Raw genomic sequence first — 16,944 nt, 5'->3', positions numbered from 1 at the left:
CATTTAGATGCAGTGGCCCATGTGAAAATATATATCCATCAAATTGAGCTTCAAATTAATTTTTAGCAAATTAACTTGAGCCTCCTGCTACTTAAAATGTTCAAGAGTTTCTCTCTAAAAAACAAGAGAAAGAAAAAACACCAACTCGTCCTCTGCTTTTTTATGTAGTGCTCTTCGTTTTGAACGTTTTAAGCTGTTGCGAAGTTAGGGAGTCACTGTGTGACATTATGTCAGTCAATCCCCTTTACCATTTGAAATTATTATATACGCCGGATACTCTCATAGCAATTCCCCACTTAGATGCACAGATCTACTTTTCGACTCACCTTGTGCATGGTTGTGAGGTGGTGTTGACAGTTTGCGTAATTTATTTTCCGTTTAGAGACTATTAACCTGCAACTACATTAGAAATTCATTATTAACAGAACGAATTACATAATAATTTCATTATAAGAGAGGTTTGTGCGTATATTTGATTTGTTTAAGTTTCACAGGAGTATTTCAAGTTATTGAAATTTCTGTGTAAAAAGGATGCTTCAGATGTTCGCTCGAAGAGAAGTGTGAATGGGACCATCCAGTTATGTTAGTAGAAGTTTTTCCGACATACATAACCGTTAAATATCATGTTTGAATGTACAGAAGTTACATACATACATACGTGTATTTGTTTATTGTCTCGATGACTGTTTTAACAAACTTAGGTAATTTGACGTTTCAAGTTGACCCCGCTTGATTGTTTTAATTATATAATTTCAGAAATAACATTTTCAGCTTGAGCAATTGCTTGGCAGTATCAAATTGAGCTGTTACAGAGGAATACCACGTTCGACGTATACACATATATTAGTTTTCGAGATATACGAATGTCATATAACGTTACTTTCTGCCGCTGATTGAAAGTAGATAAACAGATGGAAAAAGTTTATTGTTTTTCAACAGACTACAGATAGGTGCGTCGCATGAAGAAATTTTCGAACGTTGCTGGTTCAATTTATTTCTTGATAAATGAAATCGCTACAAAATCAGTTGAAATTTTAGAAACATAGAAGATAATTCCTGTTTATAGAATTTAATTTCTATTTCTATTTAGAAGGGATATTTAATTTTTTGTAATCTCCTTACAGTCTGTGGAACACAGAAACCTTCAGACTGTCAGACCATCTCATATTTAACTGATAATTACCTTCCAATTGTAATTCATTTGTTGTGGAATGTTAACCAAACTATAACTCCATTAAGCCTTGTTTCCATGATTATGAAAAACTAAATATGCTGACCAAGGCAGTAATTTATTTTATTAAAAACATAAACTAACGTAACGTTTCAACCTTCTAGCAAGGTCTTCTTCAGACTCTGTATCAAGTACAAAAGTAACCAGATACAACAAGAAGGGTAATATATATACACAAACATTACTCCCTCCAGACTATTTAGAAAGTTGTTTGGAACTTTCTAGCAGATGACTTTCACTTTCCAACTTTACTTTCACCTAAAAGGTTAAACACAATTACTTCCATATAGAATGTGGTTGGACTTTTTAATCTCACGCTCTTTTCCCTTCATTTTTCTTCCTTCTCCTCTCCTCTTTTTCTCTTGTCCTTTCCACTCTTTCCAACATCTTCTTCCATTCTTTGTTTAACTTCAGTCCCCCATTCCAGTTCATTGTGTCTTCTTCGCCTTTCTTCTCTATTTCCTTGGCTTCCTTCCATTTTCTCACTAGCATTCTCTTCTACCTTCCTATTTGCTTAGCCTCATCCCACTCTATGTCATGTCCTGTTTCTCTCGTGTGTTTAAATATTGCATTTCTGTCTCTCTTAAGTCGTACATCATCCCTATGTTGTTTCAACCTGTCTTTCAGCCTTTTTTTCGTTTCTCCTATGTACACACTCTGACATTCTTTACATTTTACTTCGTAGAAAATCCCTTCTTCTTCCTCTTCTCTGTTTTCCTTTTTCTTGTTAGCATTCCTCGCTATTCCTAAGATGCTTCTCCCTCCCTTCCTGTAAGTTTTAATTCCTGCTTTCCTAAGTACTTTGCATATCTTTTCTGTGGTCTTCCCCATACTCCTTATTCCAAACCTTCTCTCCTCTTTTTCTTTCTCTGCCAATTCTCCCCTGCCCGTTTTCTTACTTCTTCTGTTTATGTCCAGTCTATCCTGCTTCTCATAGCCATTCTTTTCCAGCTGTTTCCATAGGCTATTTATTTTGCCTTCTTTTTCACATTCTTTCATGCATATTTTCTTGATTCTGTCCTCCATATTCTTTATAAAATTTATTTTTGTCACCTCACTTACATCACTTCTTTTGTGGCAGAATACCCCTGCTGCACACTTCTTCTGATGCCAAGCGGTTTCAATTTCTTGTCCTCTTTTCCTTTTCATCAATATATCTAGATAGCTTAACTTGTCTTCTTCTTCTATTTCAAGTTCCAATAATATCCCTCTTTCTTCATCTTGAATTTCTTTGGCAAAAATGACATTTTGGCAGCTTGACATTTTTGCCAAAGAAATTCAAGATGAAGAAAGAGGGATATTATTGGAACTTGAAATAGAAGAAGAAGACAAGTTAAGCTATCTAGATATATTGATGAAAAGGAAAAGAGGACAAGAAATTGAAACCGCTTGGCATCAGAAGAAGTGTGCAGCAGGGGTATTCTGCCACAAAAGAAGTGATGTAAGTGAGGTGACAAAAATAAATTTTATAAAGAATATGGAGGACAGAATCAAGAAAATATGCATGAAAGAATGTGAAAAAGAAGGCAAAATAAATAGCCTATGGAAACAGCTGGAAAAGAATGGCTATGAGAAGCAGGATAGACTGGACATAAACAGAAGAAGTAAGAAAACGGGCAGGGGAGAATTGGCAGAGAAAGAAAAAGAGGAGAGAAGGTTTGGAATAAGGAGTATGGGGAAGACCACAGAAAAGATATGCAAAGTACTTAGGAAAGCAGGAATTAAAACTTACAGGAAGGGAGGGAGAAGCATCTTAGGAATAGCGAGGAATGCTAACAAGAAAAAGGAAAACAGAGAAGAGGAAGAAGAAGGGATTATCTACGAAGTAAAATGTAAAGAATGTCAGAGTGTGTACATAGGAGAAACGGAAAAAAAGGCTGAAAGACAGGTTGAAACAACATAGGGATGATGTACGACTTAAGAGAGACAGAAATGCAATATTTAAACACACGAGAGAAACAGGACATGACATAGAGTGGGATGAGGCTAAGCAAATAGGAAGGGAGAAGAGAATGCTAGTGAGAAAATGGAAGGAAGCCAAGGAAATAGAGAAGAAAGGCGAAGAAGACACAATGAACTGGAATGGGGGACTGAAGTTAAACAAAGAATGGAAGAAGATGTTGGAAAGAGTGGAAAGGACAAGAGAAAAAGAGGAGAGGAGAAGGAAGAAAAATGAAGGGAAAAGAGCGTGAGATTAAAAAGTCCAACCACATTCTATATGGAAGTAATTGTGTTTAGCCTTTTAGGTGAAAGTAAAGTTGGAAAGTGAAAGTCATCTGCTAGAAAGTTCCAAACAACTTTCTAAATAGTCTGGAGGGAGTAATGTTTGTGTATATATATTACCCTTCTTGTTGTATCTGGTTACTTTTGTACTTGATACAGAGTCTGAAGAAGACCTTGCTAGAAGGTTGAAACGTTACGTTAGTTTATGTTTTTAATAAAATAAATTACTGCCTTGGTCAGCATATTTAGTTTTTCATAACCAAACTGTATAATTTGGATATTTTACCACATATTCTGGCTCGATACCTTTGATCCCGCGACATGTCCCGCATTATTTCAAAGGTGGAATTAATTTGTCCATGGCACATAATCAATACATGCACTTCCGTGAAAATCGATTTTGCGTAATCTCTAACTGCAAACCAGTCACTCAACAAACATTAACATAACATTCCTGAAAGCAGGAATTAATCAGATGAATTGGTTCATTTGCGACCACTGAACCATGGTTTGTTTCTCTAATGAAAGGTTGTTATTTTCGAAAGATTCTTTCAGTCTACTTTATGCAGAGATAGGTTTAAAGCTTACTATATGTGACGTGCTACTAGAAACTTTGAAATATGACTTGCAGTATGAAACGGATTACTTTCAACGCTCTTTGCTTTCGAGAACTCGCTGTAATTCTTTTCTATTTCTAATGCAGTCTTTATAATTTTCTAATTCTATTCTGAGAATGCCTTTGAATCATGCGGTGATACGATGACAGAACTTCGGTTTCAGCAAAGCATTCCAGCCTTTAGCTTCATAGAGCCTTATGCTAACAACTTCGCAATTAAGGGTGGCTAACCATCCTATTCCCTTGAAAAATATAAGTGGTTAAAAGTATTTCACTCTTGGAAAATCAATAAATTTAGAATGCAATTATTACATTCACGATTTCTTCTGATTTACCGTTGCTTGTTTGTACGATTACATTAACCAGAGCGGAGAGGATTGATTGATTGATTGATTGATTGATTTGGTATTTTAAGTCCACTTTGTGCACAGTAAGGCTAATCGGGACTGGACCTACAGTTTAAAGTGGAATCCGAATCACTATGTGATTCCACCGGGTATCGAACCCTTATCCCTTGATTACAAGGCAACGACGCTACCACTGCGCCATCGGGGAGGCCCCCAGGATGATAGGAGAATGGATAAAAGCAAGGAAACTGAACGATAACCATTCGTCTAAGTTGAGTGATGAAATTCGAAGAGAGAATGTGCCAGGAAGAAATTTATAATAAAATTTATAAATACAATAATAAAATAATATAATAGCACAGATAACATTAATAATCACTAACGCACACAGAGAGACACATTTGGTCTCCCGATGCAGTGCTGGCAACTGTATCATTGTAATGAATGGATTCCGGGTTTGATCCGCTGAGGAGACCTTATTGCGAATAGTTGGGATGCTACTTTGAAAGCTAGGTCCGGTTCCGATTACACCGAGCATAATGTGGTAGTTAAATGTTGACACATACATGTATGTACGTATATATGTATGTACGAATGCACTAATAGCTTTTTCATCCAAATGGTATTGCCGTATCTGAATCAATGCGAGATTGCAATTGTCCTGCATGAATAAATAACATTCCTGAAGAAAGCAATGCTAAAAATATGCATGTTTTTTGTTTGTTTTTATTTATTTTTTCTGATCATAATTCTATCACGATAGAATTTACATTTGTAAATCTTCCTTTGGAAGAGCGTTGAAGGGTTGAAAATCAATGGAAGGATTTGCCAACAAATGATAAAACGAATTTTTCAGAATACGTTGGGCGATTGAATTATGAAATGCATTGTAGTCTGACAATGGGAACAGTTTAAGTTTACGAAAAAGATGGAAAATCTGAGAGACCAACATATGGGCATCCAATCATTGCGCCTCGTTGAAATCCACTTCTCCAGATTAAAGGGATTACGAGGAAGTAATTACGATTAGAAGCGAAGATCAATAAATGAAATTCTGGCACATTTGAAAGTGTTCAAAACTGAAATGCGTAATTAATGATTACTTTTTTTTGTCAACGGTACAGGGATGTCACTTAATTATGTAAGAAAATACATTTTCACGTTTTAGAAAAGAAGTTCAATACGAATTCAGTAAGTAAAGGGTACTGGGAACGGATTTATGTGTAAACACATGCTACTTTTATTTTCTATATATTTACATATATTATATTTTAGCAAATATTGTATATATTTTAATTGCTTTTCATATAACTTCATATTTTCAAAAACTTCCCAGCCCGTATATCATATTACCCGGTGGAGGCACAAGTGGTTCGGATTTCACTTTGAAATGTAGGTCCAGTCCCAATTAGCCTTACTGTGCATAAAGTGGACTTAAGACACCAAATCAACGAACCAAACCAACGTATACCATATTCATGCTTCACTACATTTTCTCTTATTGTGCTAAATAACAAATATCTTTTGAAAAAAATGCAGCGTGTCTAGAAATTATTCACCCCATAAATGGTGAAGATAAGAAACTTTCTATGCAAGTGGAGAGGAGGTCGTTATTATTAACATGAAGAACACCTGAAAAATACTTCTTTCACGTACTTGGCAACACTCGGTACCATCATGCATTGAGGAAACACAGTAATGTAATGTAAACAGCGACGGTGCAGAAAGAGGCAAATCGTGTTTTGTTTTTGTACGAAACAACATCTCTTGACACACCTAGATGTCTTCATGTGGGGTTACGTGAAGGACATAGTCTACAGGAAGAAAGCTACGGACTTGATGGAACTGAAGCCCAGGACCGAGGAGTCTGTGGCATCAATCACCATAGATATGATCCGCAACACGTGGAGTCAATTCATCAATAGACTTTATACTGAGAAAGCCACTCAAGGTGGCCTTCTACAGGTTTATTAATAATGAGAATTATGTTCGCTAAAGATTCTGTGAGTCAATGATTGTAATTCCATTTCTGTTGTTTTCGAGAAATGTTTACAGTAAAGATATTTTGATTTGTTTTGGGGTGAATAATTTATGGTATATCCCGAAATTTCATCGTCGTTAAGGCAATTCTAACTTTAGTATGTGTCTTGAAGTGGTTGAATATTATGCTGATAATACTGGGTGAGTCTTTTAAAAGAGGCCTCGTGGAAAATGTGCTCCTTGCATGTAGGCAACCCTGGTACACCGAAGAGAAGAGCGGGGTAGAGAACAGTTCAGTTTATCGGTGCCAAGTAGTTTAGAAAACATGACATAGAGGGAGATTGAAAAGAAAGTGTCCAGTAGGGACCTTGAGGCAGGCGGCATGCAGGTCAGTTGAGTGCAGTTGAGCGGTGAGGAAAGTTGTGATTGTGAATCGGTGGGTCAGCATGGTGTTAACGGTGCAGCAGCGTATCTTTGTTGTCGAGACGTATGCACGCCTCGGTTCTTGGAAACAGTGTGCAGATTTGTTTACGACGGAGTTCACGGTGAATGGAGTTCCAGCGAAGACCCCAACCAAATCAGTAATGCAAAAACTGATTGCAAAATGGCGGAAATCCGGATCCGTGCTGAATGGGCCATAAGTGCGTCCAAAGACTGTCCGCACTGAGGCAAAGGTGGGCGACGTAGCGCAGCTAATGATACGCAGTCCACGAAAATTATCTCGGCACAACAGTTGCAGGTGACCCAGTCAACCGCTATGCGGATCCTGAAGCAGGACTTTAACTTGCACGCATTCAAAGTTACCGTGATGCATCAGGTGAGGGATGTGAACAAGGCAGCTCGCGTGCAGTTTTGTGAGTGGTTTCTGTCCAATATTGCTCCGGAGGTGCTGCAGGATGGTTACTTGTACATTTTCGATGAAGCATCGTTCCATCTGTCAGGCTACATAAACTCCCAGAACACGCGACACTGGTCAGGTGACAATCCACACGTGTTCATGGAGGTTCCACTGCACGCCCAGAAACTCGGTATCTGGTGTGCCGTGTCGTCACGCCGCATCATCCCCGTGTTCTTCCATGAGACTGTGAACTCGGCTCGTTACATCAGTAACATATTCAACGTGTTTGTTGAACAACTGACTGAGGATGAGCGAAGGAACGCTTACTTTCATCAGGATGGAGCCACGGCGCATACAGCATGTGCAACGATCACGCGCATTGAGTCAGTGTTCCCGCCTGATCGCGTCATCAGCCTTGGCACGAACCAACCTTGGCCACCTCGTTCTCCAGATTTATCATCCTGTGATTTCGTCTTGTGGGGAGCTCTAAAGGGACAGGTGTATAGCAACAACCCCCACACACTCGAAGAACTCCAGAACAATACAGAAGGTTGTTCGGGATCTCTGGTGACGATTTTGAAAGCCGCTGGCGGCGCTGTTATCAACGTCAGTCCGTCCAAACGGTGCATGTTGAGTCACGTCAGTACCGAGAACGTGTGTGCAGAGTGTTGTGCCATTTACCTACAACATGCCGAAGAAAATTGAACCATACTGGGAGGGCTACATAACAGCCCTTTCCGATGCTAAATATAGCTATTCGGCAATCAAAGGAATGTGCAAGAAGCGTGGTTTTGTGATATCGAAGAACGGGATCGGTGCGGTATTGAACAAAAAAGGCAAAGGCCGACTGGGCCTAATTCCACAGGGAAAGAAACAGGCAAATCCACGAGCAGCTACGAGTCGTACACCGGACATAGTGAGAAAAGTGAAGGCCCTTGTGTCAGGTGGTAACCCTGCCCCCCAAAGGAGTATCGCACGTAAGTTGGGAATGTCTGTGTCAACAGTGAACACCATAATCAAGAAGGACCTGCAACTAGAAATGCGGCATAAGCGGCGAGTTCACAAGCTGTTGCCTCGTCACATTGCGGAACGTCGCACGAACACTAGAAAGCTCTATGAGACCTATCTTGCAGGAGAGAGATGGAAAAAAATGTGGTGACATTAGACGAAGCATATGTCTACCTTAGTGACTGTCACAAACCCCGCGCGATTTACTACCGCCCTCGCGACAAAAACAATTATCAAACATTGTATCGAGAATGCCAGGAAAGTTTTCCACGGGGTTTCATGATAATATCTGGATACTGCTATAATGGCAAGCTAGCAATTCGTCGTGTAGCTAATAATGTGAAGGTGAACTCCACGTACTATCAGGATGAGGTTTTAACACCCATTTATAACATAGATATCCTGGCACTGTATGGGGGAGCCAAAAACCAGGTCTGGGTGCACCAAGATAAAGCATCCAGCCATGCCTCCCGTTCGACTCGTCTGTTCTTACAGCGAATGGAGGTGGAAACTGGCATCCGTGCAATTCCTTACAGCGGCATTCCAGCGAAGGCGCCCGATGGGTCACCCATGGACTTCTGTGCGTTTGGACTCCTAAAACGGGCCTTAGGAAAGAGACGTCCACACACTCTCAATGGCCTCTGGAGAGCCTCTCAGGAGGAGTGGGAAAAGTTGGACATGATAACTCTTCGGAAAAGTCTGTTTCAATGGAAATTACTTTGTCGGGCTATAGCACGGAATGCTGGTTTTCCAATTGAGCATGAACGTTGGTAGCGACATGGGTTTTCATGAACTTATCACCCTTCCAACATTGTCCCCAGAGATATCGAACGACCTTCTGTATTTTCACAGCTATCCAGGACATCCCGCAGGATGTCCTCGCCCGTGCTTTTCAGAACATGTGGTATCGTCTGCACACATGCCTCGAGGTCAACGGAGGACACTTCCAGCACCTCCTCTAGGTAGGTTGTTGTCACGCTGTACTGTATTTACAGAAGAGATGTTTCATTCATTTACGTTTATGTCAAGTTGTCTAAACTGCTTGGCCCAGATATCCTGGACTGTTCTCTACCCCGCTCTTCTCTTCGGTGTACCAGGGTTGACTACATGCAAGGAGCATATTTTCCAAGGGGCCTCTTTTAAAAGACTCACCCAGTACATACTCTATTAATAATTTTCTACATCTCTAGACTCCGAGGACCAATTCAAACAGCCTGTGGTGATAAAAGAGTGAAGTTATTCAACAGTTTCTTTCACGAAAACTTCATTTCTCATGCTACAACAAACCCACTCCCCGACGTGAAGCCGGTTTGTTCCCACTCTCTCTCCAATATCAAAATCACTTCTCAAAAAGTTAAATCTCTCCTTGCCTCATTACCCATACACCGCTCTTTAGGACCAGATGAAATTCCCACAATTTTCCTCCGTAACTCTGCTGACTTTTTGGCTCATCCTCTCCCTCTCTTGCTAAATAGGTGCTTCTCTGAAGGCGTGTTTCCTCAGATGTTTAAGAAAGCCAAAGTTGTACCCATTCACAAATCTGGAGATAAAAATAGTGCTATATCATACAGACCAATATCATTCCTTTCACCTCTGTCTATAATCTGTGAAAAAATCATTAAGGACAGATTATTCACATTTTCATCTCCGCATATCAGTACTGCCCCAACACGGTTTTCTTTCAGGTAGCTCTTGCTTCACTAATCTTTCAGTTCTCCTTTCACATGCAAGTAGTGCTATTTAAAAAATTTCCAGCTAAATGATATACTTGGATATTTCAAAGCCTTTAACAAAATAAACCATGCTCTTCTTATTCACAAATTACGAACTAGATTTAACATAGGCTACATGGCAAATTTCTCTTCTTAATTCACAATTATCTACACTAACGGACACAGCGTGTCATCCTTTCATGCACCTCTTCTGATTTTCTTCCTGTCTTGTCTGGGGTGTCACAGGAGAGCGTCTTAGGCCCTCTCTTGTTCATCCTATACATGGACGATCTCCCTCAAAGACTTCCCTCACTTCCTGTCAATATAATAATGTTTGCTGACGACTGTAAACTTTTCAATGAAATCTCAACCACACAAGATGCTGTCTGTGATTCTCCAGAATGCTCTTTCCGAACTAGTCTCATGGTGTAAGCATTGGAATCTACAACTTAACTCGCAGAAATGATCCTCCCTCACAGTCTCTTAAAAAAAAGAGCAAAACACATTCTCACTATTTTCTTGGAAACAATTGTATTACTAGAGTTGCGACTCAAAAAATTTTGTGTTAACATAGATAAAAAACTAAACTTTAAGGAACGCATCGCAGCTACAACTAAAAGTGCAATGCGCCTCTTAGGCCTCCTCTACAGATTCGCTGGAATTGATACTCCAACTTCTCTTAGCCTATTATTCTAGTCATTCATTTCTCCGATTCTTGAATACTGCTCTCTAGTCTGGGCCATTGCTTCCAGATTCCATCCTCAGCTTCCTTACCACCATTGTTCGTCATAGAATTCCTTCTCTGCGGCATCTTCAGAAACCTGACATCCTGACTACTTTGAACATTCAGTTACTGCAGACCCGACGTGATATGGCCGATATGAAATGTTTCTATAAAATTACCAATGGAAAATTAAGATCTGAATTTCTATTTACAGAATTCAATTTCAGAGTGCCCTCTCGATCGACCCGAAACACTCAATTGTTCCTCAACTCTACCGGCACGCTTTCCCTTATCGTACAGCGCTCCCTTTTCCACAGGCTGCCCCAATTCTATAACAAATTAACAACTAACATCGACATTTTTGTCCCTGAAAGTATTTTCCGATCTTCTCTAAGAATTAATATCTATGTAAATATTTTGTTTGTTTCCTTGTTTATGTCTTATCATGTTTATATTTACTTTCCTGTTTTTACCTAAAACCATCTTGACTTGTTCTTGTTGATTTATTAGAGTTTTCAGTGTAAAATGGCCTTACAAGTGCTGTATCTGAAACTTGGAATAGATAAATATGCAGAACTAGTTGTCAGTGACACAAGGCGTGTTACATGCATTACAAAACCAGTCAAAAATTCTTCGGAACAGACATTTTTCTCTCTCTGAAGGTTTTGAGACTGTGAATAAACCGTTGAAGGATTAGATCATGATGAAAGGCAAGTATGTTAAAATGAATATGAAAACTGCTTTCCAAAACCCTTGAGTATAAAGAAATTCAGAAGGTTAATGTAGTTTCACGGGAAGATTCAAATATGAAGATAATTTTGGACTACGACTCCAAACGACGTTGCATATTTTGATTATACTTCCATTACTTTATGTGATATTAAAAGCAGGTTCAAAGTTAATCTATTTATAGAAACTGTAAGATCCACCCCTGGATCGTTACTTGATTGATGGGTCTATTGAGCCTCGGATTCACGCTCAGTAACTCTTCGAGGCTTGAGTCACCTCGGCTCAAGGTTCGGGTTAATCCGGCTGCTTCAGTCCTCGATGTAAGGTCCCTCGTAATTCTGGGTCAAAGGTTCTCAATCTACTTATAGATCTTGACCAAGATCTTACAAGCAGTCGACAATCCTTCTTCCCACTAGGTTCTGTAGATATCCAGTTAACCCTTAACAGGAAGTATGTGTCTGACAGACACGCATGGTTTTTCTTTTCGTTGTGCTGGCAACCCTGTATGTTTCTGTGAAGCGAGCTCCTCAATACCTTCATAATTTTTTTTTCTTAGTTTGGTGGTGTGATTCATTGTTGTCGGTCGCGCTTGTGTGTTAGCTGATAAGACCTTTTTTGTAACCTACCGTGTCTGAGAGGCACATACTTCCAATAACGTAAGGTTTTTTGCGTGTCCCGTGGACACATACTTCCAGTAGTGTAGTTTTCTTACACACAAGTATTATTGATGTTGATGATTAGAACTTAGTTATAATGGAGGAAGGACCTTCTACATCTAGGAAAAGGAAACTAAGCGATGTAGCTAAACTGGGTGAACCCAATTTTTGCGCCAAGGTTTTAAAAATGTGGGAAGAAGTGGAAGAAGAAGATGGGCTAGAAGAGGAGATGGAAGATCTATTTTCTGATGATGATTCCGATGTGGACCCCACGTTCATTCCTGATACATATGGTTCTTCCACTGATGATGAAGATTGTCGTAATTTCGAAGCTAGTATTTCGTCTGTAAGTTGCAGAACAAATAAAGAGAAAGACGTTCCGGCTTTTTTTCAAGGGAAGAAAGGATATTCTTGGGAATCTAAAGAACCAACAAAGACTAGACGTGTTCCTCGTCAAAATATAATACGAGGAATTCCAGGCTTGACAAAGATTGTTAGAAATTTAGGTGAAATTCCTCAAATGGAAGATATTTGGTCTCTAATTTTTGATGACGACATTATTGATCATATTCTGTTGTGGACAAATGTAAAATTAGAGAAAACAAGAATTAAAGTCAAAGAGCATCAAAAGAGCAATTACAGACCAACTCATAAGTGTGAAATAAAGGCACTTTTAGCTCTTTTTATGCTTACATCAATTTGTAAGTCTGGACATGAGGATATGGTTTTCCTATTTTCTACTGATTCTATGGGTAGACCCATATTTAGATCAGCTATGTCAGTGAAGCGTTTCTAAATTTTGTTACTCTGCCTCTGATTTGACGACTCTGAAACAAGAGAAACACGGAAGGAGACAAACAAAGTTGCATTTTCATAAAAAAAGAAAAGTTTTTCTCAATAATAGTTATTTTTTCTTACGTAGCACTTGCGTTGTGTGTGTATTTTGAAATAAATTTTATAATATTAGATTATAAGAATAAATCTATGTAATACTTTGCAAGGAAACAAAAGTTTCGGCGTTCCGTGTCTGTCAGACACATACTTCCAATTATGTAATAAAAAATCATACTTCCCATCCAACTTCCTTTTCTCTCCCCAGCCTCTGACCGGAGAAACGAAGATTCTTCCGTGACCACAGAATAAGAAAAGGTGTGCCCTGACCAGGGTCACAAACGTTGACTACCAACAGTCTATCGGCCGATCCCAAATTCCGGCATATCTCAAGACAATCACAACTCTCTCAATTGTATCACCTGACCAGGAGCATAGAACAGAGAGAATTTACGCCTTCTGACCAGAAGAGCTAAGTAACTGTCCTAAGGTAATCAGAGAATGAACTCATTTCTAAGATCGAAGTGGATGTAAAAGCAGAAGTTAGAGCGTTGAAAGAAAAGACGGTTATAAGAGTTCCGCATTTATCAGAAGTTCGAATACAAAAGGCCACGAGCCACCGACCTCCGCTGCTTATATAGGATTTCTCGGTGCCGTGATGGATTTACAAAGTTTTATCTCAACACCAATTTTACATCACAATAAAATACAAATTAATTACGTATCAATGAGAAACATAATTAGTTACATGTAAAAATTATTATTTTTACCCTTTTGTCATTAATAAATATGCAATAGAATTTTAAATGTTTGACCAGGGAGTATGGCTTCTTTCAACTCCCCTCTCTCCCCGCAACGGCTACATGATATGCCAATATATATACTACGTGAAAATGTTAAGCAAAAATATATACAGGTTTTGTTTTGCGCGGGCATAACTTCCTTTTGCGTTAACGTAACTAAATTCTGAAAATACTGTCTTGCTGTTAAAGAATTAGGTATTATTATGATATAAGTCTAATTACTGTCCGCCAAGGGACACGACAGATATAGAGTGGGAAAGTCAGCCTAATCTTTCGTCTTTTCCCTGAGACAACGTTTTCATAAGGTTGAGTCTGCCTGGCTCTTACACAATAGCGTTAGCTTTCTTGCATTGTTGTCACCGATAATAAACTTCCAGCTCAGCTTGCTGGCAGAAAGAAACGAACTCTTGGAACTTATAACTAACACCAGGATGTATAGTTTATATACGAGGTGTGTTCCACATTACTAAGTAGGCCTAATTAACCATTAACATATAGAATTATAGTTAAAAAAAATATTAAGTTTATATATTTATGTAACGTGGGCACTGCTACACGTTACAAAAAAACAAGAGGACATTCACATTTTAACACTTTAAAGAAAGTTTGAAAAACCGTTGTTTTTGTAACAGAAAATCAGGACCTAAGCGTAATTCGCGTTTGAATTTTGCATTGATTGATTGATTGATTGATTGATTTAGTTTATTTTACTTCGCGTTTTGTGCCTCTTGGCTAATTTGCGAAGATAGGGATGAGTGAAGAAATGATTAAATTGATGAATGGACATTCACAAACAACCAAGCCCGACCGGGATTCGAACCAGGGACCCTTGGCGTCGCAGCGCGATGTGCTAACCACTCGGCCACAGGGTCGGGCTTGAAATTTGCATTCCAATTAATTTCATGATTTAGAGGAGTCCGTATCTTAATGAAAATTGTGATTTTTAACAAATAATTTCAATATTTCCATTAACATAACCATATGTATATAATATTCTAACACCTTTCAGTACATATAAGAAATCCTTTCGCCGGGTATTACCTATAAGCTGTATACTCACATGAGGCTGTCCGGCTGTGTCGAGAATTTCGAAGAACGCCATTTCGTTGTCGAACACCGTGTGGAAAGTGTAGACCTTCTCCAGGTTGGGGTCGTACTCCCCTATGTATCTTCTAGTGATGAATCGAACCACCAGAGCTAAAGGAAGAGCAAGACAACAGTATTTAATAATAGTAATTTATTTTTATGATATTAAACAATTGCTATCATATTATACAGGGTGGGTGAGAAGTAACTCATTGAAATTTTGTTGCAATTTTTGTAATATTTAAGCTATCTCAATGAAGGCATTGAAACTTTGCTGAAGATTTTGTAATATTTAAGCTATCTCAATGAAATATTCCGTACATGTACATTATGGAATAGGATGTATGATCCAACAGCAATCCCGGCATTTGAAATCAACTACCAATTAAATGAAACAAACATTACCAATGGTATAAACACAAAATATGCAACAGACTTGATTTAGGTCTAATGGAAACTATTTGCACATTTCTTATCACGTAATACAATATTTGATTACTTTTTCTGGTTTCGTTATTGTTCATGGATATTTTTTTTAAAAAAAATTACAATTTTTTTGGCCAATATTACACTCATCCTTACATTTACCTTGGACAGTAGAAGCAGTGTCGGTTCCTGGAGGGTCGAATTGTTTAGAAACAAAAGACTGTCCGGTTGAACGTAACAGTCATATTTTGATTTTAAAGCTCACGATTCTTTGTGGCAAATTGTCTTCGACATCAAATTTCAGGGGAAATATTCTAAATTGTGTTGTAAACATGCAGGATAAGCATTAACCTTGTCTTACAACAAGGTTATCGTGAATGCTTTAAGGAAGTAATTTTATAATTTTCTGAAATCGTGACCCGTGCTTTATAACGGCCAAATGCATAGAGAGTCGACAGTTATCACTTGCCTTATCGAACATTTAAGCTGGCGTTCACGAAATATATTAAAATTCGGATTGGTATATAACATACGATCGTCACAAATTATACCCAATGTAGAAGAAATGGAATATATCTCTAAATTCATTTCGGTAATTTTCACATGTGCCGATCACAGCTGATATTCAATAGTACGTAATTTGTAGCGATTTTTTATGTGTTTATTTGGTTTTTTAACTGTAGGGCGATGGCGATATGTTTAAAGTGCGAAACAATGAGAGAGAGAGAGAGAGGGGGGGAGGGAGAGAGGGAGAGAGAGAGAGTTGAACTTTTCATGGCTTACACATTAACTCCAACTCATAATGTCTTTCGACCCTTATATAACCAAAAAGGAACATGATGTGTGTGATGGTTAAAAGTAATTAAACTTTACTAGTTTGTATCGGAATTGACTAAATGCGCATTTCGTACAGAGGTGAGGAAACAGCATCATAACTCAAGTTGGTCCTCAAAGTAAATAGTGGGAGTTCATTCGTTCTGACAAAAGAAAATGGCGAGGCAATTTCCTTGACAGTCACCTGTCTTCCACGAAAATTTATGTTGGTAACAGGAAGAAGATTCATGATGCTACAGAGTTTCCTTTCTTGCGTGGTGTGGCTAAGAAAGTGGTTAAGATCAAGTTGTAGTTCTTTCTTAATAGACTACAAACATGGCTGCGGTAAAAAACTATTTTTATAGTGATAGAAACCAAGAGCTATAACATCATCGTTGGCAGGTATTCGTAATTTCATAAGTCTGAAATTAGTACATGTGTTAGGACTGATCTTAAGACGAAAGCATTTTCCTGAGCATTTTTATGTTATTTTTTAGTGAACATTTTTATAGCATTTCAGATTGCATGGCATATTTCATGGCATTTCTCAAGGATAGAATCGTGCCTTCCCGATGGCGCAGTGGTAGCGTCGTCGCCTTGTAATCAAGAGGTCCCGGGTTCGAGGCATATAGTGGTTCGGATTCCACATTAAACTGTAGGTCCAGTCCCAATTAGCCTTACTGTGCACAAAGTGGACTTAAATCACCAAAAATAATCAAGGATAGAATAGGTCTTATTTCCGTAGCGTTTTTTATAGCATAACCAATGAGAAACAACCACTAGGCCACGAGTGCACATGCAATGGTGGCCGCGTGAGATGTAAACAATGTATCACTTCACATTTTTAAAACACGATAACTATTCAATCGAGAGGAATGGCATTTCCTATAAAAAGATTTTAGATACAAAACAATGGCGCTG

General features: G+C 38.6%; 1 protein-coding gene across 1 annotated transcript in view; it reads right to left on the bottom strand.

Moving 5' to 3' along the window:
* LOC145989146 (ras-related and estrogen-regulated growth inhibitor-like) overlaps positions 1 to 16,944 on the bottom strand; it is a 309,491-nt gene that overhangs the window by 245,301 nt on the left and 47,246 nt on the right. Inside the window, exon 2 of the mRNA XM_083124437.1 lies at positions 14,759 to 14,895. Within this exon, the coding sequence (XP_082980563.1) occupies positions 14,759 to 14,895 (137 nt within the window). The remainder of the gene's footprint in view (positions 1 to 14,758; positions 14,896 to 16,944) is intronic.

The sequence above is a fragment of the Lepisma saccharinum genome, chromosome 6, assembly GCF_977018435.1.
Source record: "Lepisma saccharinum chromosome 6, izLepSacc3.1, whole genome shotgun sequence".
Lineage (NCBI taxonomy): Eukaryota > Metazoa > Arthropoda > Insecta > Zygentoma > Lepismatidae > Lepisma > Lepisma saccharinum.
The sequence above is the reverse complement of the archived record's forward strand: the minus strand, read 5'-3'. Positions and strand labels throughout refer to the sequence as shown.